This window comes from Anser anser (assembly GCF_964211835.1).
Source record: "Anser anser genome assembly, chromosome: 3".
Lineage (NCBI taxonomy): Eukaryota > Metazoa > Chordata > Aves > Anseriformes > Anatidae > Anser > Anser anser.
This window is the reverse complement of record NC_139722.1, coordinates 103,316,620-103,342,670: the sequence shown is the minus strand read 5'-3', so window position 1 is coordinate 103,342,670 and position 26,051 is coordinate 103,316,620. Positions and strand designations below refer to the sequence as shown.

The following is a 26,051-nucleotide window of genomic DNA, read 5'->3' as shown; positions in this document are numbered from 1 at the left end:
TACCTGGATGATCGTTTTTCCCTTTGAGAAGTGTGTGGTGTCCCCGGAGCCCGTCTCTTTCTCTCCTTTATCATGACAATTGCTCCTCAAGCAGCTTCCTGGTTAACCATTTTGAAATGGTAGTTGTTTCAATTCAGGATGCTAAGGTAAATTGGCGAGTTTGTGGTTTTTTTTTTTTTTTAATTCTTTTTCAATTGCTCTTTGGAATTGATCAGAAATGTTTCTCACAGCTTGCTTTTTTTCCTGCTGAAGAAAAGGCTGCAATTTTGTAGAGATGAACTAGTGATCTTCATGAAATTTAATCAGGTCTTATGATTTATTTATTTATTTCATCATAATACAACACAGCGACTAAATAAAGTGACTCAAAGTGAGTCTTTACCTTGTTTTGAATGTTCCTGGCGTGTCCGGTGTTGTGGGCTGTGTTGCCATACGTCTGGGTACTTGACCTCTCCTTTTCACTTCTAACTGGAAGATGCAGTGAAACTTGGCTTGGCAAATTTTGTCTGCGTGTGTTTAGCCTGGTGTGTGTTTTCATCTGAGCTCAGGACAGAGTAGGTTTTGGATATGGTAAGTTTATATGTAACATACTTTCAATTTTTTGTTATTTTAATGCTCTCGTTAAAAGTATGCAAGAAAGGGAAGATGTCTTTGCCAAAGCACTGTCTGTTAGGGTCTGGTGTTACAGTCTGAGAACAGGTCTGCATTGGTTTTTGAGGAGCAAATTTCATAGGTAGAAAAAGGAGAGAATGAATGTGAAAGTTAAATAGACTGCAGGATATATTCAATTTAAAATAGGTAGGAAATTGTATTGCAGAGTTATGTGAAAGATATAAAAATGTACTTGAAACCATTTTATCTTTTTAATTGGTAAGGTTTTAGGTGTTACTCTTTTACATGACAAGTTATATAATGTGCTTAGCGGTGAAGTGTCTGAGGGTGTATTTGAATTTTAAGTTGCTTTATTGGTTGGAGGAAAATATGGGATCTAAATTCTACAATACATATACATATATCAGAATCTAATTTCTGGAGGGGCTAGGGGTAGTAATGTATTGATGTTGAAGCTCTTCAGACTCAGGGGAGGGTAGAAGCCCAGCTGTGTGCTGGGGTTTGCTTACAGGACCCTAGGAGTTTGTGTTTGAGGTTTTCATACCCAAGCGTGTAACTGTGTATTAAAGCAAAGGAAGGTGGTGTCGGTACAGAAGCAGCGATCAGATCCTTTCCGCGGTGGATAGCGAGGGCTTGCTCAGCTCCTGTTATCCTATGAAAAACGGAGAGTTGTTGACTGCATGCATATAAAAGGGATTATGCAATATATGTATAAAGTAACAGAATAAATCCAACCATTATAAATGGAGAAGTGTCAGAAAGATGGGGGACGGAATAGTTTAAATAGCTGCGTGCCGTTTCCTGCTGACAGTATACTTCATTCTGTTTGAAATAGCAATTGTCGTTTTATATCGTGCGTAAATTAAAAGCAGGAATAAATCTTCGGCAAGAAGCTGCACTTGTGCACTGGTGACGGCAGGTGGCATTGTACCATTAATGGATGTTGCTGTGGCTCTTGCTGCCTCTAATTTGCCTCACTTTGCAGAAGGGCTGGAGGCTGAAGACGAGGTTTATTTGCAAGGATTTGCATACAAGGGTTGTACTTACAAGCTCGGAGTTGTAGAGTGTTGTAGTGCCGTTGAATCTTGGTAAAACGGGCTAAGTCGTTTTACTCCCGCATATTTCTACTTAAAAAACAAGTTGATGCTGAAGCAACTACTGGAACAACAAAGCTGCAGATGCTTGAAAGTAGAGCCCGTGCTATACTTTGATTAATGGCCAAACTAAATCTTTGCTGTTCACCTATGATAAGTCAAATGTTGTTTCTCTAAACCACCAGGGAAATGGCGGATTATAAATCATCCCTTATAAACTCAACACCACTTGAAGTAAAACTGTGGGGGTTTTGGCCAAGAATAACCTATTTCCTTTTAAAGAAGAAATTAAGCACTTGTCACTGAGATTTTTTGCCGTGTTAATACGGTTAAGGTGACTAATGTGAGGCTCACATGTTTTGTTGTGCTTTCTTTGGTTTTCACTTTTCTCTACAGTAATTTTGTTTTCTGGGTGTTTTAAAGTGTGCTAAGCAGCTGATGTCTGAATACAAAGTTATTAGCAGATCAGACGAGAATGATTCACTTCTGTTTAAATAGCCCTTTGCTCTCGGTGCCCCCTGAGAACTCTTATCACATATTTGTCCAAAAAACCCCACAAAAACTAACAAAAAAAATCCCTCACGTTATCCACCTGCCCGGTGGCTGATAGTATCAGCAGTGTATCTCTTTATCTCTTGGTTAATGTGCCTTGGTATTCTGAAGGGGGGAAAATTCCAGTAACAGATTCAATTTACACGGACAGAAACTTGAGCAAATGCCAACCTAGCAGGGGGGCCATTATTCTGCACTATAAATAAGTTTAAAAAAGAAACAAACGCACACACAAACCTGTGAATCAACATGTTTTGGTCTAATTGAGGGAAAAGCAAGATAGATGAATTTTGAAATGCAAATGATCACCTTCTGTTATTTAAGTATCGGTTTTGCAATCTTTGTGATCCTAAATACAAAATGTTGTTACCTTTTAAGCAGAGTAACAATTATTTTCCATTCTTGATAGTGTGAGTTTTAAAATAAAATGGGTAACTTTTCTTTTTAGAAAGCCCCTCCATAGTGTGCTTAATACTTATGAGAACGACAAGATTGTCTAAAGCCACAGGCTAGTCGGCTCTGTTTCCAGCTAAAACAGATTAAGTCGAGGATTTACATGTAAAGAGAAATCTTTTAGGTACTTTTTCCAGCTAACCTGTAAAGCAGGATGTCGGAGAAGTGGCTTGCTGGTCTAAGGTAACATGTAAATACGGTGTGTGAATGAAGTGTTTTTATTTACACTCTCTAAGCTCTCTTTCCAGCACCGGGGATAAGTTCTGTCGTATCCCTGTGGAGTTATCAGAGGATGAGATTTCAGAACTGTGCTCTCGTCGGAGTCTTTTTTTCTTTCTTGTCCACACCGTGAGTTTTCTCCACGCTGCATTTACTAAAAACTGGAGACTTGCTTGTTGAGATCGGGAAGCTTAGCTTTGTAGGAAATAAAAGTAGGAAACTGGCCATCAGTAATGCATCGTATTACTCTCATGCTTTCAGAAGCTGTGCGCTATAATCAAGCCTTACTGACAAAAACTAGCCTTCACAGAAGCCTGCATATAAATATATGTTATATTTGGTTTTATCTAACCTGATACTAATTGTACACAATGCAAAATGTAACTAAAAAGAAGGCTTTCTAGGTAAACGATTTTGCCCCAAAACAGACCAAAATGTTTCAGTGTGCAGCCTGATTTTCATGCTCCCAAATGAAGATGTAACTTCTACTTGTAGACAATTGAAAATACAGATGTGAAGTGCAGCTGATAACCTAAAGCATATGGCATTAAAATAAAAATTGCTGGATGCTATTATTAGCCTGTGTGCTATAATTTTTATTTTCTGCACAAGACAAAAATGGTCTGCCTCTATTTACCAAATAGATATTTGATGCTGGAAAACCTGCATATTATGTGCGTGTGTTTTTCAGTAGAAATTTGCAGGCACTCATTAAATTCTGCTATTTTCTATTATAGTCATTTAATTTGGAGTAGATTGTTTAAGAAGCAAAATAACGGTGGCGGATTAAAGTGCCATTGACCCTGAGAGGTGTCGAGGGGTGGGTTGGTCTCATGGCTATAGTGTAAGACTGGACTTCCTCAATTTTGTTTCTGACTGTCATAGCTTTTTGTGTGACATTAATGTTTCAGGACGATCCTAAAAAAGAAAGGAAAAACAGGGCTTTTGAATGGCCAGAAGTGTAGAAGGACAGGCTAGCTTGATTTTAAAAGCACTGGCAATAAGAAAGGGGACTGAACATTAACATGAAACTACACGGCTGGTGTGAATAACGAGAAAAGGTCTGAAGCTGCGGAAAAAGTAGTGATTATTGTGAAGCTGGGAGTAACAACTGTACAACCGTTTGGAGGTGTACAGCTCTCCAAAGGCACCTGAGTGTCCCGCAGAAAACACTAACAGCTGACTGCTCCCGAAATAGCAGGATGGCATAAGCCTGGAGTAGGTAATTAAAAGCAGAGGTTTGGAGGGAGTAGCAGGTATTTTCTGAAAATAATATGGTGTGCCTGGGCACTCGGGCATGTTGTGAGTACACTGCGTGTTTTAGGCGAAGTACCTGATCTTGTGGTTTTTGCAGACTCTCTAACTAGAGTAAGCAGCGAGATGTAGTGAAGCTGTAGAAGAATCTGGTAATTCAGTCTGGCTGGTGTAAAAGGCAGTTAATAACTCTGCAAGAAACTAATTCACCTGTTCGTGGTTTCTTTTCTTTTTCCATTTTTCTTTTAAATAATGCAGCTGAAACTTGTAGATAGTATAGGAGATGCCTTTTGAAAATCAACAGAGATAGCTGAAGGGTTAAATGGTGTTTGCTTTCTTTTGATAACAGAGCAGTAAAAGGTTTCTTTGTCTCTATCGTCACCTGATTATTTTAGAGGAAGTTTTAATTCCATCTTGCGTTGCTAAAAGGAAGAAAAAATATAGTTGCCTCTGATTTTTTTTTTCTGTTAGTGACATGAGGAAATTTCTTCCAAAGAGGAACAGAGAAGCTCGTATGTTATTGAGTACCTTTAAGATGAAACTTCCTATTTTCATACTTCATTTGATCTTAGCAGATGTTCATTGGACTTGCCTCACTACTTTATTGTTTAAAGACCATGATAAACTTTTTATACTTAACTGTAGATGGTTCAATACTGTGTTTTATAAATTGCTAAAGCATTTTAGGCAAAGCATTATGAGTGGATTGCTTGTGTGATGTATTATGTAGTGACTGTACCTCATATCTTGGCTGACTGAATCTGCATAGAGTAAATTAGCTTGGACTCATTTTACTTGGTTCTCTGCAAATGCTTCTTTACATTTACAGATATTAAAATAAGATAAAATAGTAAGCTTTTAAAATTAAATGAGTGTAAGGTAAATAGAATTTCCGAAGGGACTCTAATGTTTTTTTGTGCAATGCTGTTTATCTTAATGGCAGCAGAAGGGGAAAACGTGTCTGATGCTTTCAGGATGTTAGACAAGTCCATTTCCTCCTTAATGGTTTCAGACACCTGATGGCAGTTCAGATGGGTGTCCTTGTTTTCAGATCAGTGCAGAGACGATGCTTGAAGCTCTGCTGTTTCTGCTAGAAAGGCAGAGTGAGGGAGAGGGATGCCTCCGGTTTTGAAATTCTTATCAATCCACTAAGAGTCAAATGCTCCCTTCTGAATTCCAGGAAAGCCATCTCAATGCAAAGCCCACCCTGATTCTCACGTGTTCAGAAGCAGTACTTCCACACTGACCCTTTTTTCTTGTGAGCTGCATTCAGCTGTTTTTCCTAATTCAGATGTATTTTTCCTAATTCAGATGTATTTTTTGGATGCTACAATTTATCCTACAAAGTTTGATTGACTTTTTCTTTCTGATCATTTGCAAGTGACCTGGTCTCAGTGGCACAGTGAATTTCCAAGTCCACCTGACTAGCTTTAAGCCTGGCTTCTTTTATTTTAACTAGTATGGGGTCATCAGGAGCCCTGGAAGAAACCATACCTGGGAGAAAATGCTTGAGGTGTGGTAGTAAAAGCCTTTGAAGTCCTTTAGTATGAAAGGGTGTATTTCAGCTTAAGGTCCTGTAGGAAGAATGAGTAAATCAGTCTTGGTATTAATAACATCATCAAGGATGTGTGCTCAAAAGAGGTGAAGTTCTGCTTTTCTTCTTTAGGACTGGCACTTCTGTTTAAAAATACAGCACGTTGTCAGCTACAGATCCCGTATCAGGAAGTAAGGTGTTGCTGTGTATAATGCAAATATTGAGATAAGTATGGAAACCATAAAGAAATGGCCTTTCGGTTGAGACCAGCTGCTCAGAAGGACAGTGCTGGGAAGAGAAGCTGTTTACCTGTGCCATCTGTCTCTCTCTGAATCTGATAGCATTTTACAAATTTCCTTCCCTTCAGTTACCCCAACTGCTGCTGTTGATAGTGTTTCTGTGCTGGAATTTAGTTTTGTGATTCACATGCGCCAGTTGGTGCTAGCTATCGTGTGGGCATGCACTGGGAAAGGAAAAGAAAGAAGCTTTTCCTTGTAATGAAGTTACAATAAAGTTGGAAGAGCTACTGATTTTTTTTCACCCTACTTTTTCTTTCTCCAATTTCAAAGGATTCTTTTTTTTGTATTTGTAAATATGAATATTTTTTTCTGCAAATTTTATATTGCCAGTCCTGGAAACCTCAACACTATGCACGTGTGCGCACGTGTTTATGTTTGTACAAATGTGGATAAGGTCCTTGATTTCAAGGTTCATGAAGTAAAGAACTGGCACAAATATCCCCATGTTATTCACTTAGGCTTATGGGTCGCTACCATTTATTGTCTAAATTACTTTGCTGATGGATTGAGATGAAAATGTTTTCTTAGTGAAGGCAGATATTGTAGTTCAGATTTATGGCAATATTAAAGCTTTAAAAAAAGCATATGCCCTGCGTGGTATATTACATTAGCTAGCTACTCTGTATCACTTGAAAGCACTTCATAATCTATAGTTTCTAAATTTTCCCATGATGTGTAGTCAAGATAAAATGCAGTAATATTGATGTGATATCCTGAACTTATTACGATCGGCGTACTGCATCAGAAGTAATGTGACCTGTTCGAAGTAAGGGAATGTAAACAACACATGTTTATCTGTAGTATACACATGGATTTTTTTTTTATTTTTATGTTTTAAGGAAAGCATTAGTATTAGTCCAAAGTAAGGAAACTGCGGGACCTAGGGAAAGCAGCAGGACAGCAGGCAGTGGACAATGGGAAGAAAAGTGGAGCTTATATTTCGTTTTTGTAAAAAAGGATATTTAGATCTTCCCCTCAGCTGAATTCTCCATTTTCTCCTCTGTGTTGGTTTAGGTGACTTATCAGACGATTTCTGCTCTGTGCATGAGAACCCAGTCAGAGCCTTTCCATACGGAGAGGACTCTGCACGGCTTGACTCTTCTCGTTTTATCCCATCTGTGTTGTTTCACTCATGGACAACAGTGGTGGAAGAGTTCAGTGCTCTCCTTGTAAGAGTTCTGCAGTGACGTTTGTTTTGGCTTGTTGTATACTGCAAGTGCTCTTACATTACTAAGTCTTAGTCTAGGATTAAAGACACCCAGGAAGGAAAGCTACCCTCTAAAGATGCCTAAAGTTTTTGTCTTTAGATTTTATTTTTTTTCATATTATCCTGTGTCTGAATGTATATCATTGTGATTTCCTAGCACTATATGTTGCAGTCAGACTGGAAAGACATTTCTGTTCAATAGGTTTTACTGAGAGATGCTGTGGAAACTTTTTGCCAGCTGTTTCATGTGGAAAGGCCTGAGTTTTTTTAGAGGATGTTTATCAAGAAGGTCTCTCTTTCTAAAATAAAACAAAATTAAATTGTAAGACTAGATTTTGATTTTTACACAAGTTGTCTCAATTTACCTTGAGATGATCTAGGTCCCTGTGATCTTAAAACGATTTAAAAATGCAAGTAATTATACCAGTACAGTTCCTCATGTTGGTGCTGTTAGATATTTGTAAAAGTTTCTCTGTACTGATAGAAATAGTAGTCTATAAGGAGTGGAATGAATTCTAACGTGTGCCACCCTTACAGTTAATCTATTGGGCATTCAAATGCCATTAACTGAAGAGAAAAAAAAAAAAAAAGAAAAATAATTTTTCTATGTATATCACATACACTGAATGTGATACGAATATTTTACCTAAAGAAACAATGTCAGAGCCATCCTCCTATGCTCTTGCAGCAGCAAACCCTGCCTAGTCCTTTAAGGTGCTGAGCGTCTTCCCCGAGGGGGCAGCCCTCTGCAAGCCCCTGTGCTCTCTGGGGAAGGTCTGGAGCTGGTGTGTTCCTTTCCCTGACACTAGAGTCTGACTCATCTGTGCTTCTCCTTGGCCATGCGCACACTAGGCTCCATAAAATGATGAGCAAGATTTTTCTAACGTGCCACAATGCTTTTCACAGCAACAGCTATGTGACTATATGCTAATTGTTGTCCTCTGCTGGGAATCTGGTGTGTCTTTTGCCACCAAAGCTATTTTAGTGCAGCTTCTGCATTTTTGACAGTCAAAATGAAGACTTCATCTTCATTGCAATCTGTTTTTCTGCCTGATTTAGAGCAGACTGTGCAATGTGTTTGTATTCAATAATTTTTGTAGTTTAAAGCCTGAGTCAGTGAAGGCCAAGTTTGCTGCATGCATCGTGCTGTTGAACACACGAATGTGGATGGCAATGGCTTTTACAAGTCCTCACCTCTCCGCTGTCTCTTGTGCATTGACAGCAGTAAGATGGCACTGGATTCTTGCTGGGTGCTAGGGAAAACAAATTTTTGCTCCTAGGTAGCTAAAGTGAGTTTAGGCTGAGCTGGAGCAGCACAGTTGCTAGCTGTAACTAGGTTTTATGAAGCAGATTTAGCATCTCCAACTAGTTCCCAAGGGATGAGAGGCTATTGTGAAAAGCCTACCATGATGATCTCAGCAAAGAGTGCCGGTTATCCTTGAGATGAATCCTGCTCTCCAAGACAAAATTAAAGCATGCACTGGGCTATTATAACGTCTCTTGTGCTGCTTTTGTGGATGCCTCAGGTCAAACTTGCCAGTCCAGCTCTTCTTACCAGGGTAAATTCTCTGAATATGTTTTGCTTTGCCATCTGTCACTGTCCCGTTTTAGTCCAGTGTAGCAGAATCCTCACTATAGTTCCTACAAGTCTTGAAAATGCCTGTGTGTGCAAGGAAAAAGCAAATTATGCATGAAACGTATAGTGCTGCTGTGTTTGAACAATGCAATCTGTAGGTGGCTAAAGGGCTAACTAAATTGCAGGCGTAATGAAAGCTCTGTGGTATTTAGTATATGTTCTGTCAGCATTAAACAGTCACCTTGTAAATATATGTTAATTTTGAAGGTGTAACTGACCTTTTTAATATTAATTGAAATGTCTCGTGTTTAGAGGTTGGAGCTATCCTAGAAGAGACAGAAGCCTGTGACTGGTGGAGCCTGGGTGCCATTCTTTTTGAACTCCTCACTGGGAAGGTAGGGCTGGGGTCAAGTTACTTTATAAAACTGATGTGATGACCAGTAGTTTCTCACAAGTGGTGTGCCCAATTGTGATTTCCTTGCTTGTTGAACCTAGATGTGCTTTGCAGATGTGAGTCGCCTAGTTCTGCTAGGTCTTCACGGGACCAGAGATAGTAAACGTGCTCAAGCTTCAGCAGAGTAACTCAATAAAGCTGTATTGAGCTCAGGGCTGTAAAGAATAACCAAAAGCCATGCTGCCCTCTGAACCACAGGAAAATCAAAATTGTCTTAACATTCCTTCTGAACACTATTTTTTTTTCCCTAACTTTTTTCCCTTTCCTGTTAGTTTCAGAGGTATTCTTTGGTACGGTATAGAAGCCATGTGTCACAGTGACACACGAAGTCAAGCTTGAGCAGACTCTCTTGGTGAATTGCTTTCATTATGAGATATCAGGCTGATGTGATGATGCAACATGATCTAGTATGGAAGCTGGAAGATGTCACCACCCCTTGGGAATGCCGTTTTCAGTACTCCAAGATTGGCCAAATCAAGCCAGTGATTGATTCCTCGTGCAGTTCCACATGAGGAAAAGTGAGGTTCACCAAACCCCAAAACTTTTTAAGTTTGAGCAGTGGAGCAAGAGCACTGTGGTGTAAATGTTCTATAAGCATGTCTCCAGGGGGATGTAGTACCTATAGACACTCCTTCCAGAATCAATACTTCAGACTAGGAAGCACTGAACTTTTGGCTACTTGTGTTAATTTACACGTATACTAGAAGATAATCCAGTACTACATTTTCTGAATCAATAAATGTATCTGACATTTTTTTCTTTTTTTCCCCAGACTCTGGTTGAGTGCCATCCGTCAGGAATAAACACACACACTTCTTTGAGTATACCAGACCATGTATCAAAGGAGGCCAGATCACTGATTCAGCAGGTAATTGAGGGGGAAATTCATTTTCAATGGGTACACATGCAATCTGGACAAATACTTGCATACTTGAGCTGTTCTGGTGAAGTAAATGTAAGAACAGAAGGCTGCTGAAAGGAATGTGGATGAGTCTTTTGTCAGCACTGATGATTTTTGTCCCGCTGTCTTGTTGCTTCTGGAAACTTTGACTTCTGTCTCTGTAGAAAACCAGAGTGCTTTGCCATTTCTCTGAAGAACGTGTTTGGTCAGTGCTGAGTGCTTTGGAAACACCTGTCAGTGATACTTGACCATTTTTGGAATCCTGTCCTAACTGTTAATGGAAACATTTGTGATGAACTAAATTAAACTAAAAAATATTGAAGCCAATTCAGCAAGATAGCTCTAAGTACCACGAAACCTGTAACACGCTAATTAGAAATGATGACCTTGTTGTGGTTGAAAATCTGTTGCTGTTCTCCAGGAAACCTTCTGGGTGATATTTTTTGAGAAAAGTACTTCCAAATGTGAATAGTATGAATTTTATAAGAAGATATCTGGTAGGTTTGACAAAAGGCCAAGTGGGATACTTTTCAAAATACAGACAACCTTCCAGAGTGATTTACTGTGTAATTTCAAACTAATGGGAATAGTATTGAGTGCTACTTTTAGTTTACTGTTAGGTAGTAATGGCTGAGAAAATAAACTTGTAGGTACAAGGTCTTGAATATGAGAACACTCTCTCTCTTCCGCTAGTTAATTTTGACCTAACTGTGGAAGTGAAGCCTGGATCTGACCTACTCCACTTGAGCAGAATAAGTAATGTGTATGAACTATGGAGTTCAGCTTTGAATGAAGAGTATCCGGCTAGTGAATACATCAGTAACGACATCACTTTAGATATAGGCCTGAACAGAGCAGAATGGAAAAAGTAGTTTTTCAAGAAAATTAAGGAAGGACGTTTTGGAAATGCAGCAAGTCAAAAGACCCAGTGACAGATTGATTTCTTTGCCATTACTGTGAAGCGATTAATGGAAGTGCAAGCAGAAGTTTGGACCTCCAATTTTGACTAGGTGGCATGCAGTGAAAGCACTTTCACATGCATCTGTATGTTTCTGGCAAGGGCAGGGAGGGAAGTGACTACAGAAAAATCCCATTTTTGTATAATCTGCATTTATATTTTTAGATGGTAGCAAATTGTTGCCCTCACTCACAGGTGCTACATGACTTAAATGGATAAGGAAAAGCAAATCTACACTTGATGAAGGGAATTCTTCCCATCTAGAAGAGCAGAAGTGAAGACAAACTAAGTCATTCAGTCCACTTTTCCCTGCCACTGCAGGATTGTTCTTTGTTGTGGACTAACATATTGCCTGTTTTCAAATATGCCAAAGAGCGTCTCTTTTGCCACTTGCAACCTAAGTGGCAAATATATCTCTGCTACTTGTAGATGTATTACAAGGCCGTATCTGTTCAGAGAACAGGCACCCCAGTGCCCGTTCAGTTAAGCCTTCTAGTACAGGCTGGTGACTTGTCAGGTGGAGGTTCAGCTATATGAGCTAGTAAATCACATTTTTGTTGTGTGACTATCCAAGGAAGCTGCCATTCATTGTTGAGGAAGCCTTGTCAGGAAAAGGAAGAAAGCTCTCTTGGCATGGATAGCAATTTGTCATTGCGACTTTCCTTCCCCCCACTGCCAAGGGTAAACAGGTCAAAGCATCACAGAATAACTCTGGGTTCAGTGTTCAGCTACACAGAAAACTGTCAGACATCTCCTGCTGTGGCTTCCAGTGCAGGTGACTTCATTGTTAACACCTCCTTCATTTAGCCATTTTTCTAAGAAAACAGAGATCTTTGTATTTCTGGCGCTCTTCTGAAAAGTAGGGTTGTTATTTTTTTATGTTGGTTTGGCATTTTGCACCCAAGATTTATTTTTTTTTCAGGCACATCCAGGCTTTACTACCAAGAAAATATGCAGTGTGACTTTTAAATAGGTATCTCTTGCAGTTTGTGATGCATCTGCTTTCTAAGATTAAAGTTCTCCTGAAAAGACAGACTGCAGAAAGTGTCTGCGCTTACTTTCCCCCTGCTGGTGCTTTTTATAGCAAAGGCAGAGGGACACTGGCTGCATCTGTTTCTGCTGCCTTGTGGAAGATCTCAGAGCAGCACTATTCCCTGTCACTGAGCTACCTTTATTATGTGGCATTATGATTGCAAATAGCAGAGCTATCTTAGAATGTGTAAATTCATATGTTTATGGATGTAGACTCACTTAGATGTTGAGCGCATCAAGATATGAATACACGTTGTTCCAAGTGACAACTGGGAGAAGTTATCCCATTAGCTGTTGCAGAAAGAGCAAGAAAGAAACCCTGCCTTTGTACTGGGTGTAATTGAATAGAGTATAAACAATTCTCTAAAACTGCAAAATATTTTTGTGTGTCTTTATTAGTCTCTTTGGAGTATTACCTCTGCATTCCCTTTTATATGGATTGGTATCTTTAAACAGATGTAAATATTGTGATTTCCTTTTCACATGAATTCAGCATGTGATGTACAAATAAAAAGCAAGAGAGGTGCTGAATCTTAGGAAATTTCCATGAAGCTATTACACTTTTTTTTCCCCCCACTGGAGTTTTGATTTCTCAGTTTTAATCCATTTGTAGAACTCTTTAAAAACTTTTTTAGGAAATAGAGAACGGGCTGTAATATCCTGGTATTTTAGGACCAACTCACAACTTATGAAATGGAAAGTTACAGACCAATGTCCCTGATGTAGCCTGAATGCAGTGGTGTGAGCAAAAGTTAACATGAAGCAAATGCAGTGTCCAGAGTTCTACAGATGTAGTCTCTGGCTGCTGTTGTCTTTTTAAAAACGAGGTTGTGCTTAAAACGAAGTCCCAATGTGCAGTGCTTCAGGGTATTGCCTGCTGTGATCAGTAGTCTCTGAAGACTGTGTCACTGAGACTCAAGGAAAGGAGAGTCTTCCATTTACTGGATTTTAGGAATTTCAAGTATGCTTCACACTCTTAAAAGTAACTCTCAGAGCAGGAAAACGGTAGGATGTCCCTTACCTTAGACCTTTATGGAACTTTTAAGCAGTTGTTTTTGTTCTTACTCACTGAAACATATATATATATTTCTTTTTATATCAAGCTTTTGCAGTTTAATCCTGCGGAGCGTCTTGGTGCTGGCGTTGCTGGTGTTGAAGACATCAAATCTCATCCATTTTTTGCCCTCATAGAATGGGCAGACCTGGTGAGATGAGAGATGCGTGCGCCCTCTGAACAAACTCAGGTCAAGTGGACAGGTTTCTCTGGCACAGAAGTACCCTGACTTGCTTCCTTCGGATGTCCCAGCTCATTTGGACATTATGACTAAAGGATGCCGGACCAATCATGCCAAAAGCGAACACTTTTTAACAGGAATCACTGATTGTACAGGGTGCTAGCTTATTTTTATGGCAACTGGCTGCTATGTGTGTGTAAATCTTTTCACCAAAGGGTGATTTGTGATGAAACTGCTGGGTAGCATGTTTAGCACTGCCAGCTTGTCAACTAAGTAGAAACAGGAATGCCCTCCTGGTGCTTTGTCTGGTGACGGAAGTGTCTATAGAGTGTGCCAGTTGAAAACATCTTTTATACTGTCAGTAGACCATTTCGCTATGCTAAGTGCAGCTGTGGCGGGGCAGGGGGAGGAAGGAACAAATAATTTATTAATGGTATATGCTGAATAAAATACTAAAATGCTTTATGCAAAACCTGACACTTTAAAAATAATATATCCGTTAAAAATTAAGAAAGCTGTTGCATAATACTGTGGAATGTGTCTTGAAAATGGCATATCACTTCAAACCGTGGAAAGAGCATATAAAAGGCAAATAATCCTGTCAAATGTTGTACTTTGTTGGCTGGCAATGTCTGTTTAAAACTCTTGACTCCGTTATATTTGACGAGCTACATGTTAAAGTCACTACAGAAAGGGAGATCTTTTCCTCAGTCAGATAACTGCTGCTTTTGCAATCTAATAAGGAGCAAGAAAACATAATGCTAAATAAATATATGGATTAAAAAAGGAGAAAATCTTCTCTCGTCATTGCAGCCACCACTCATCACTTAATGAACTTCACTTCCTCTAAGTGTCCTATTTTTAACTGTTTCTTCAGGAAAAAGCCTTTCTGCTCATGCTCTTCTGCTTGAGGAAGCTTCCGAACTCTTCTGTTTGTTTGTTAATAGTCTTAATAAATCAAAGAGAGCCTTCACCCACTCTACTGCTTGAACAGGAAGAAGCCTGGGATTTGCTCATGCCAAATGACTAAGTGACATCTCTTAGCAAACCCTAGTGGGTAAGACTTGGGAGCGAGCCAATGAGCTGACCTGTTTGTTTGTTAGGAAGGTCTGGAGAATGGGAAAAGAAGACAAGACACGCAGAATATTTTGCTGTACGCTGCTGTTGCTGCTAAGCAGCCACGCTTGTGCGGGTTCCTGATGTACAAACACTGTGCACTGTGATGCTTGTATGGATTATGAATCTGTGCTCTTTCCTAAATGCTCTCTTTGCTGTCTTTTTTTTTTTTTTTTTTTTGCGCTCTCTCTCTAACTTCTTCTTTCCAGCTTTATCCGGAGAACAAAGGCCAAACTCCTTTGGGAAAATGAGGTGACAGCAATGATTATTGAACTTAGAATTCCAAAAAGAAAAAAAAAAAAAGTATTCTTCCATTTGTATTTTAGCAGTGTATTTTATGGGCACTCCCCAAAGTGCATCTGCACAGTCTCCATCTGTTAGACACCAGGTCGGTGTATTCAAATAAAGTGGAAAAGGAAAATGCTTCACTTAAACAAAGGAAATCTGGAAACTTTTTTTTTTTCCTTTTAAAATTATTCCACTCCCCTCTTTTGTTTTTTTTTGTTTCTTCCCTTTCTTGTGATCACCAGGCCAGCAGAGGGGCTGTAACAACACCGCAGGTTGTAACCAGGTCACTAGTATCACTGCCTACGGAGTGCTGTCCAAGATTACCTCACTCTCAGAAACTGTGTTTCAACCTACCACCCTCTGGCTTCATAACAGGAACTCCCTCAGGTGAGCCACAGGAACAACTTCCTGCGCCGAGCGGGTAGGAAATCTCTACTGCGGACACCAAGCTGATACAGAGCTTCCTTCCAGCACTGCCCCGGCTGTGACTCTGGAGAGGGCTCGTTGCTCAAGGGACACCTCCCTTCCCTCTGCCACCTGACTCCATCCCTGGGGCTCTCTAGCTGCTAGCATCACCTGATAGTGTTGTCGCTTGTGTTCATCTGTCCCACTGCATTTGCCTGGCAGTAACTGTAAAAATAAAATTTTTCGTGTTACCTCAAAACGTTTTCTTGTTCAGGTTGAGCCAACATGTTGGTTTTGAGTAAAGGCAGTACAATCTAGGACAGAAGGACAAGCAGCAGCAGGAGAACGCTATATACCAGCAGAAACCAAATGACCAGTGACTCTAACTGCTTTGATTTAGTTAATAACACAGAAATATTTCTTTTTCAAGTGCAACACTAAGTAGAGAGGAAATCTTAGATCACAGAGATCAGAAGAAACAGGACATTTGGCAAGACATCTTGCCATAAATACACCTTTGCTATACCACTGTTTTTTCATAACCCTACCATTGCCTCAAATAATGGATTTGCTAAAGAAAGCATTCTGGTGTTAACTGCACATAAGAAAATCTTGTTTCTCACCTTTTTTCTTTGTTTTTTCTTTAACCTGCATTATATGTTATATTGACATTTACACATATTCCTCTATTTCCTCTGTACTTCTTCCTTTGTACAATGCTTTTTGACTTGGAAAATATTCAGGATTATCTTCTTTCTGGTGCCTCCTATGAAGCCCTGTGGTGCACTTTTCTGTTTTGCTGACCGTTAAGTAGTGCAATGTCCATTGCACCTTCCGTGACACCTAATGGCTGATAGCAAAACAAACCTGCCATTTTGTTCACAGGAGTTATTGAGTCTATGTAAAACGCAGCCAAATAAGCTTATAGATTTTCCTAATCTCCTCTGAGTGTTTAGGTAAAGTAGGTAACACACTTGGGACGTCTCAAAGTGATAATTCATTGCACACTGTTGAACCACTCTTAATGTTTTTGTTGTCCTCTAAAATGCAGAGAAAAAAATATATGAAGGCTCTCTGACCTTCTCTTCTTTCTTCTTCTCTGACCACTTCTTTTTTTCTGATCTTGTCCTCTCTATCTCCAGCCTCCTATTCGCTGACCTTCTTTGACCTCCCATGACCATCATTTCTCCGACCTTTTCCTCTCCCCTCCACTCCTGTCTTCATTTTGAAACCTTGTCCATGCTCTTCAACAATCTCTGGCCTGCTGTGATCTTCTCTGACCCTCCTTGACCTTCTCTGCTTTTCTTGGCTCTTCTCTGACCTTCTCTTCTTTTGTCTTCATGGATTTCTTCATTCTAACCTTCTCTTCTCCTCTTTGTCCTTCACTGGTCGTCTCCTCTCTGCTCTGCTCTTTTTCCCTGTGTTGTGTGACCTTCTCTTCACTGACCTTTGACACCCACAACCATTTTTTCTTTGACCTCTTCTCCTCTGCTCCCATTTTCTTAAAAAAAAAATCATCTCTCTCTCTCTCTGCTCTGCTCAACTCTGTTCTTCCCTTGTTTTCTCTTCTTTGAGAAGAGTCTCTGGCCTCTTCTGACATCCTCTGAGTGCTCACGACCCTCTCTCTGACCCTCTTTACCTTCTTTCCACCTTTGAGCTTCTTCAACATTCTTTGAGCTCCTCCCGATCTTCTCTGACCTCATTTGTATTGAGTAGAGTTGCTGTGAGGCAACCTCAGGAAGGAATTGCCTCTCATGAAATACAAGGGGCATAACTTTGTTTGCTTTTAATGGCTGTATTCACAGCTTCTGTGCTCGTTGCCCAGCTCCTATATCTCCTGTGAAAATCACCTCCCAGACAGCAGTTATTGTCATGCTGACTCCCTGCACCCCTTGGGATGCTGAGTTGGCAGGGTTATCTGCTCTGGAACATCTCCTCGGCGCTCTTCTCCGTTTCTAAACCTGCTCGTTGGTGCGTCCCCACAGCGAAGGGCACTGGGATGAAGAAGGCTGGGGAGGTCAGCCTTCTCTAAATGAAGCGCTCAGCATAACAACACACGGGGAAGTGCGAAGTAAACCTCTGCGGGCTTTTTTTGAGCGCGCTGTCATTTGTTTTCTCAAGGACACGAAGTAGGAAGCCAGAGAAACAGAAACTTCCTCTCTGGCGAGATTTATGGCAGTGATTTAAGCAATAAAAATGAAAAAGCGCACTTGTTGATTTCTTCGTGTCTGTGCTTTCTGCGCGCGCTTTGTTGTGGGGGGCTGAATGCAGCCGCTCCTAGGCCGCTGCTGTGTGTGAGGAGGCCTCCGGGCCAGGCCCCAGCGGGTGTCGGTGAGCGGCCCCAGCGCTGCCCTCAGCCACCACCGAGCTCCCCGAGGCCTGTAACGTCTGTCAGATACACACAGGGGCCTTGTGGGGCCTGGCTGCAGAGGAGAGGTTTGGCAAGGGGCAGCACAGCCAGCTCCCGGGAGGGGGGAATGGGGCTTGCTAAAAGGTGCTGTGCGGCTGCTGCTGGTGGTGCGGAGCCATCTCCTGTGGCAGCCCTAACCCAAACTATGAGGTATCCCCAAGGAACCCCAAAATTCTTGGGGGGAAGCGGTGGATGCAGTGACATCCCCTGTACTGCTGCATGCAGAGCAGAGGGGGCTAATCCAGGCTAAGCAGAGAGGATGCTCCAGTCTCCCGGCAGCAGGTGACAGCTTAATGCACTGCCTCAACAGGACCTCGCTGCCTCTTGGCCGACCAGAGGCTCTCCTTCTCCAAAGGCAGCCCTGTCCCCATCTTCTTGGCCCGGGGACCCAGCAGGAGGGATTAGAGCTGCCGCCGGAGGGCTACGGTGGCACCAGGATGGGCAGGAGGGCCAGGGATGTGCGCACCGCTGGGCAGCAGGGCGCTAGCATCCTCTTGGGAAGGCTGTAGGCGGTCGCCTTGATGCTTCGCTGCCAAGATCCTAAGTTTGGCAAGTCTGGGAAAAGTCCTTCTGGGGGCAATAAACTAGACAAGCCAACTGGCAAGCGGTGGAGCGGGATAAAGATGGGCCAGCTAGGGAAGGAGCAGATGTTGCAGGGGTCAGCAGTCCTCAGCAAAGCCTTGCTAGCCTTTTTCTGTGCCCGGGAGACAGAGCCGTTTTGCCACGGCATGATCTCACCACAGGAGCCGGGTGGTGATGAAGGACAGAGCTGTGAATCAAAATAGGTGCAGTGTGGCCGGACAAAAGGAGAGCGGATCTGCTGGCTGCGATGCCGACAGCTCCTCCTGTGCCGCAGGGAGCGTGGCTGAAGCGGGGGCTGGAGGCAGCAGGCGAGGTGCCCGGGGGCCTCACTGGTGTGGAGCTGGGTCCTGCCTGTTTGCTGCCGTGCCCTACCAGCGAAGAAATATCCCAAGCAAAGAAACTCTGGTTTTCTTCTATCACCTGCTCGGTTTTATCTCCTCCACCGCTGAACTCCTCTGCGCCCTGTTCTACCAGTTTCTCACACCCCCGTCCCTCAGCTGAGCCATTTCTCCCTGAGGTATTTTCTAGATTTGCCCAGCTCCCTCAGTCCGTGTCCTGTGTTGCATCCCTCAGCCCTGGCCGCAGGTTTTCTCACCCTTCCTGTGCCTCTGCTTCTGAAATGCCATCCCAAAATGCCGGGACCTGGAAGTGGATTATCAGATGCAGCTGTTATCCCCACGTAACGATGAAACCAAAGAGAGGATTGCTCCCACAGTATGAAAATGCCGTGGTTGTAAAAGGGTTAGGAAATTGCTTACTGCAGCAGCGTGTGAGTAATGAGTTTTATGGTGCCCGGCGTGGTGGTGGGACAGCGGAGAAGAAACCTCCATGAGAGGGGATGGTGCTGCACGGTGATTTAGGGCTCGCTGCTGGCTGGCGGTGCTCCATGCACGGTCCTGCCTGAGCACTGTGCTCTGGCATTTGCCAGCTCATAATCTTCCTTTACGAACCAGGCATGGAGAAGAGCTACTTCAGCGTTGTGGACCATGAGCCAAGTGGCATATATCCTTTCTCCGGACTTTTTTTAACCTCCCTCCCTGCTGCTCTGCCTCCTTCCTTTCCAGCCTCAGCCCTGAGGGGAACTCAGACCTCAGGGAAGTCCTCCAAGCCCAGGCCCTGTTTCCTCATGGTGTCCTGCAAGCCGAGTGAAGTGAGAGGTGAGCTCTGTGAGCGTGGCCTGGGTGGCTCTGGCTCCTCACAGGTGCTCTGTGGCACCGAGGAGAGTCCTGAGAGGATCGGCCGTACAGGGTAATGTGTTGCACAGTGTGAAATCCCAGCCCCCTTCACATGGCTGGGAGACTTTGCAGTGGTCAGGAGTTTACCCTTGAATTACAGAGAGGCCAATTCCATGAAAACAGGTATAAAGAGCATATTTGGTTTCTTACTTCAGGCATACACACCTTGTTTCGGACTCAGTGCTAAAGAAATAAGCTAGTGCTTTATATGAAGGTCCGAGGTTGTGGCTGATGTGGCCACCTCACAGCTGCCCCAAGCCAGGCTGAGCTCTGGAGCTCTTCTCCCTCAGCCCTGGTGGGGCCCCGGGTTGCTGTGGGAGCCTCGACAAGTCGCCCGCCCCATAAGAGAGGGGGGTGCTCTGTGGGGTGCTGGAGGTGTGGGGTCAGGCAGCGTGTGCCCCATGCCTTGAGGCCGAGAAGCCTGCGATAAGCAGCGCTGCGCCTTCCTCGTTGGTCTGACCGGAGAGCTGAGGGCAGAGAAAAGCAGGCTTCTGGTTTCCTCCTTACTTCTTTTCATACATAACTCCTTGTTCTTGCACCCTGGGCTCCGACAGCGTTGGGAATATGCAGGTTTGGTTTCCCCCCATTCCCCAAAATGTATTGCTTTGATGAGCCCCTAAACAATAGGTTTTTGTCTAAATCATCACCAGTGAGACTGTCAGGAGAGGCCCCCCTCTCCCCCCTCCCGCTCTCCTCCTTTTGTCTCCTTCAGTCACCGGGGTCGGGATCCGCCGCCAAACGCAGACGGCGGCTGCTTTTCCAGGCCCCAGATGCCAACGCGTGGCAGCATCTGGCCGCTTGGCAGGCGCGGGGCAGCTGTGCTGTACCGTGCTGTGCCGTGCCGTGCCGTGCCGTGCCGTGCCAGCCACGGTGCTGCTTCTCTGGGCACACGGGCCCCACCGAGGAAGATGGGTAAGGGTGACACCCGTGAAGGGACGGGGATTATCGGGCACCGCAGCCGCCGTCGGAAGCGGCGCCGTCTCCCGACCCCGTTTTTTTGTCCTGTTTGGCGGCGTCTCGTGTAACCTTACCTCCTTGTGCTGAGAGCATTCCACGTGCCTTAAGGCATGGAGCTCCTTGAAAGAGAAATACAAATCACTAGAAATGTAGAGATAAAACCCTCTCCTTGGAGGCCATGTGTTTGGCATGGGAAACGCGTGATAACAGCTTGCTTTAGAAAGGTGACATTTCCACTGAAGGCTGAATAATAAAAAATGCATTCTAAAAGCCGAGCTTTCCCGTCTTCTGATATATTAGACTTTTGCGATGAAGACAGCTTCTGGGAGCGGGGAATCTGCTGCTTCCTTGAAACACATGCGTGGGAGCTCTCCCCAGTCCTAATGGGTGTCACACGTGGCTCGGGCTGCATTAATGTGGCAAGCTCTATTAAAGGGATCGTTGGTAGCCGCTTGCGAGCCGTGAATCAAAGCTGCTTTTCCCCAACTTTGTTTTAGCTCCGGCTCACACACCTAGACAGACTTGCCTAGGGTTAAGTCTCTTTTAATATGAAGATGGATAGAAAAGATTCGGAAACGCTTTCTTTATTTTCTACTTTTAATTCAGAACTTGCTGGTGAAGGACTCCGGAGGGATGGGGAGGGAGGAGGCAGCTTACAGAGCCCTCCGAGGGTGGTGCTGAGCCTGTGCTGTGGTGTTCTCATGAGGGGAACGGCTTCACTGGCAGGCAGCTACTCGGCTCCTGACACCACGCAGTATTTGCCGCAGACAGGCGTAAATGCCGAGACTGTGTTGACAAATGCCTCGTCAGTGCAAGATAGTTAAACCTGCTTGTTTAATCATTTGTGCGCTGTTACGGCTGGGGCTTTCAAACAAGTAAGCTGCTGCTTCAGAATACGGTGCATACAAAGGCTGCAAATGCTCAGAGCTGCTTCACGTGGGATGTTCAGGATGTCCTTTTTATTCAGAGCCTCTTAGAAATATAGTACCCTATCTTTTATTATGGTTCTTTCTTTCTTTTTCTTTCTCTTTCTTTCTTTCTTTCTTTCTTTCTTTCTTTCTTTCTTTCTTTCTTTCTTTCTTTCTTTCTTTCTTTCTTTTTTCTTTCTTTTTTCTTTCTTTTTCTCTTCTCCTCTCCTCTCCTCTCCTCTCCTCTCCTCTCCTCTCCTCTCCTCTCCTCTCCTCTCCTCTCCTCTCCTCTCCTCTCCTCTCCTCTCCTCTCCTCTCCTCTCCTCTCCTCTCCTCTCCTCTCCTCTCCTCTCCTCTCCTCTCCTCTCCTCTCCTCTCCTCTCCTCTCCTCTCCTCTCCTCTCCTCTCCTCTCCTCTCCTCTCCTCTCCTCTCCTCTCCTCTCCCCTCCCCTCCCCTCCCCTCCCCTCCCCTCCCCTCCCCTCCCCTCCCCTCCCCTCCCCTCCCCTCCCCTCCCCTCCCCTCCCCTCCCCTCCCCTCCCCTCTCCTCGCCTCGCCTCTCCTCTCCTCTTCTCTTCTCTTTTCTCTTCTCTTTTCTCTTCTCTTTCTTTCTCTTTCTCCCTCTCTTTCTTCCTTTCTCTCTCTCTCTCCCCTTTCCTTCTTCCCTTCTTCCTTTCTTTCTTCCTTTTTCCCTAGAAAAGGTATCATTTATTGTTTTTGAAATAAAAGACCTGGAAACCTGCTTTACAATGTGGAGATAGGCCACCAGTGCTGGCACGGTCCCTTTAGCGGTCCCACACCTTGTCCCACAGCACGTGCACGGAGGCACGTGAGGATGTGTGTTTTGGGATGGCCTTTCTGGCACAGGGATGTGGAACCCGTGCTACTGATCGCCTCCTGTCCATAGCTCGATGTGGCTTTTTGACCTCCCTCCCCTTCCACAACAATATCCGCCTTCATACCAGCATACTATCTTGTCACATTGTTGGCCTCATCTCTGGAAAAATAGTACCTAAAATTAAAGATTTTCTTCCGTTTTGGAATTTTTGAAGTGATCTTTGTCACTTAAACAGGGAGAGAGTGGCGCAAGTCAGGGCTCCTTTCACAGTGTTAATTGGAAACGAAATGGAGATGCCTTTGGAGACTTTCTGCAGACCCTCTTTACGCTGTAGTAGCTTTGTGGCCCTTTCAAAATGCTTCTGGTGTGTGGATAATTTTTTAATCAAAAGGTTCATTGTTGAGGGCTGATCAAAAGAGAACACCCCACTGAAATGCGAGCCTGTTGTTTAGTCAGACAAAAACTTAAAACTGAAATGTCAAGTCAGTATTTAGAGAGAGACTTGTGTGGTGCACACTTGTGAAAAATCCTGTGTACCTGCTGTAGGGACAGCAGACAGTATAAATATGTACCCCTATGAGTGTGCTCCAGCTTTGTCTATTGCCCAGGACAGCCAGGCAGACTCATCTGAAGCTTTTGGAGACCAGACTGCTTCTGTGGTACTTCCAAATGAATGGCCTCATCCTCTCTCACTATGTGTATGCTTCGTGTGATTTTTTTTTCCCATTTATTAACTAAGTAATTCATTTAATGTTGCTTTTTAACTTAATTGATATGACTCAGTTATTTTTCACTCTTTTTTTCCAAGGGGATTTGGTTCTGACTTGCCTTCTGGCCACCAAAAGGATGGTTGGCTGTAGAAATTGTGGCTTTCATTCGATTCAAATGTTTTAAAAGCTTGTACCTTTCTTTTTAGTACAACCCCATATCTTGTATGTTGAGGCCCAAGAGCTGCACAAGTTTGTAAGTCTAATGAAAATATTTCCAGACATATAAGAAATACTTTTAAAAATCACTTCAGCATAATGAGGAACTTTGCAAGTAACACAAATTCTCTTGGCTTGGGGCACAAGGCAGTCTTCAGCTAGTGGCCTTTTTAGGTGGAAACTTCTGTCCTTTATCGTTCATCCCTATAATGGGAGTAGCAGCCCATCTTTACATACAATTAATAAAATAGCTTAATTAACTCGGCCAATTAAACAATTTCTGAGTGGATGACTGCCACAAGGACCAACAGACAAGTTAGCCTTTCGGGGGGGACTGAAGAAAGGTAACGGCAGAGATCTGACGCAGTGGGCCGCATTTGGAGCCCTCCTCCAGAGCAGAGGCAGCACAGCTTCCAGAAGGGGGCTGGGAGCAGGTCAGGTTTCTTCTGGTTTCCACCTTTCCACCTTCCAGCCCTGCTGTTTCTAATGTATCTGGTGTCACCACTGTTCTTTTAAACAGGACTTTGGGCTGCAGACTAGGCTAACCCTTCTTCTGGTGTAAAAAAGAAAGGTCCCTATCCCAACCAAGAGTGAATGAAGTGTAACTCCTGGAGAGGGGCACCAGGCCTCAGGGCTGGTGGAGCAGAGAAAGGAGCCTGCTCTGTGTTCAGAGAGCTGTGTTTTGTTGTTATGCTGTGGTCTTGTACGAGCCACGTACAAACCTGAAAGAAGGAGCATCCCCAGCCTCAGAGATACTGTTCAAACAGCCGCATGCCAGAGGGCCTGAAGAAACGGGGCTGAAGCCACAGCATTTGGTGGTGTTGCTCATGCTGGGATTGGGCATTTCAGTCTCTTGTTTAGTCACTTGGTATGTAGCATGTGCTTCCCAGCCCGCTGCCGTGCTCACCGTGCTAGGTGAGGTGTACGTGATTTATACCCACCATGGCTTTCTCACTTGTTCATCTTGTTCCCCAGTGAGGAACAACGAGGGATGAAAAACCCCAAAGTGCTGGTGTTCAGGTGTCTGTGTGGTGGGAGTCTCGGGGGGCGCCGTGCAGAAGATCTGCCCTGAGCAGTGGGCGACCACAGCCACATACCAGATGCCACATACCCCATGGCACCTGCATGCCAAGGACACCCCGGGGAGGCCACCAGGCCCACCACCACTCCCTCCTCACTGGGAGGCCTGTGAGGTTCTCCAGCAGGGGACCGTCATCAGGGAGCGAGCGTTTTCCCCTTTCACATGAAGCAAGATGTACTCCTACTGCGTGCCTGTTTGCACAACGCTTATTTGTTACGGCCCTTAATCAGGGCTGGAGCAAATACACCTAAGGAAAACATAATGTGTAACAATGGATTTTTTAGTAATTAAATTTGTAACTCGTTCTCTGAAGTCTTGATTAAACAGCATTAAATGTCACAACGCTGTGTGAAGTATCCATTATCAACAAAAATCAAAACAGGTATAAAACCACTAAAGGAATTTTGCTTGGAGTGGTCAAATTTCAGTGCAAACACAAAGGGTCAACTTGTGGCACTTGGCTTCTGTATTCAGCTCATAAGCATCTCGGCATATTTGCTTTGCTCTGTCTGTCGTTTTCCTCCTCTGTTCCCCTCTCCATACATCAGTGTCGGGGAGTTCAGACATCACAAGGGCCGGTGGTTTTTTTTATTATTGTTGTAGTGCCTAATGTGGAATTTAGCATGAGCAACACTCCTTCCTGTCGGTACTTGGAAACTCTTTTGTGTTACGTCCGTCCTTTCTCTGAAGTAATCGCCCAACTATTCCTAGCAATAAAATATTCCTCTCCAGCCCCATCAGATATGTTAGAAAGATTAGTGGAAGATCTGAAGGCCTAGTTCAGCTAAGTTAAACAAAACTTCCATGGGCTTTAATGTACTCCTTTTATTTTACTGCAGATACTGCCTGAGGACATAGTATAGGAAAAAGACATCCAGATACCGCCTGATAGAAGCAAGCAATGCACTTTATAGCAAGGCTACACATCTGAACGACGTTAGGGCATATGAGCGACCTGCCAAAGGAGAGAAACACAGGGAATAGGAGCTGTGCATATCTATATCTTTCTACTTTTTTTTTTTTAATTAACTTTAAAAACACTACATTGAAGATTTGTCCAAAAATATATTACAGTGCTGGAAATTGGACCTGTATCTCCTGTCAGCTGGAAAGGCAGTGAAGCTCTAGCATTGCCCCAGCTGAGGAGCTGAGAAGAGAAACCATTTTCAGTAAAGCAGCTTAAAAACCTTACTTGGCACTGGTGCCTAAGACGCGCTTTGGGGTAGGGAAGGTTTTCATAAAACATTGAAATATCTACTTGGCTAAAATGGAAGAATTTGTTTCCCTTGCTTCTTGCTGAGAGACTAGTTGAAGCAGAACCACAGCTCCTGCCGAGAGTTCGGAAGGCCTTAAAGCACATAGAACCAGCTCCTTGGTGACATGAGGCTTTAGGGGCGAAACTTCTTGTCCTTTGGCCTTCCTTTGGTCTCTTCTCAGCAGGACGGAGCCCAAAACTCCAGTTTGGGCTTGGGAAGTGGAGGCTGCCCCCAGGGAGGCGATGGCTCTGCCTTGGGCATCTCCTGTGGTGGTGGGCCGGGTGCCCTGCTTGCTGCCCTGGTCCAGACTGCCGGCTCCTGCTGCTTCGTCTCAAAAAAAAAAAAAAAAGTTTACTTCAGTTTGAGGGTATTTTTGAGCACTACTTTTTTTTTGTTTTGTTTTTGTTTGACAGCCATGACAGCCTCTCCTCATTATTATGGAAAATATAGGGTTGGTGGTAATTACTATCTGAGTATGAATGGGAGCAGAAGTGGGCATAGCCTGCTCTGGCCTTTCTTTGACAAGGTATAACTTTCTTCTGAATTTCTGTGTTAATTAATGCTTATTTAAAAACCACTTTAATTGGCAGTAAACACCTCAACTTTTTGTATTCATTAAAATGCAGCCATTGATGTGTGATAGATTTTTTAAAGCTTAATTAACTTTCTTT

At 43.5% G+C, this 26,051-nt stretch overlaps 1 protein-coding gene across 5 annotated transcripts in view; it reads left to right on the top strand.

Annotated features, from left to right (window-relative positions):
* RPS6KC1 (ribosomal protein S6 kinase C1) overlaps window positions 1-17,398 on the top strand; it is a 91,805-nt gene extending 74,407 nt beyond the window's left edge. For all 5 annotated transcript variants that reach the window (XM_083831189.1, XM_083831187.1, XM_083831188.1 and 2 more), the window contains 3 exons: window positions 9,113-9,195; window positions 10,027-10,122; window positions 13,249-17,398. In XM_083831189.1, coding sequence (XP_083687315.1) covers window positions 9,113-9,195; window positions 10,027-10,122; window positions 13,249-13,359 — 290 coding nt within the window. In that variant the 3' untranslated portion in view covers window positions 13,360-17,398. The remainder of the gene's footprint in view (window positions 1-9,112; window positions 9,196-10,026; window positions 10,123-13,248) is intronic.
* The last annotated feature ends 8,653 nt before the right edge of the window (window positions 17,399-26,051 follow it).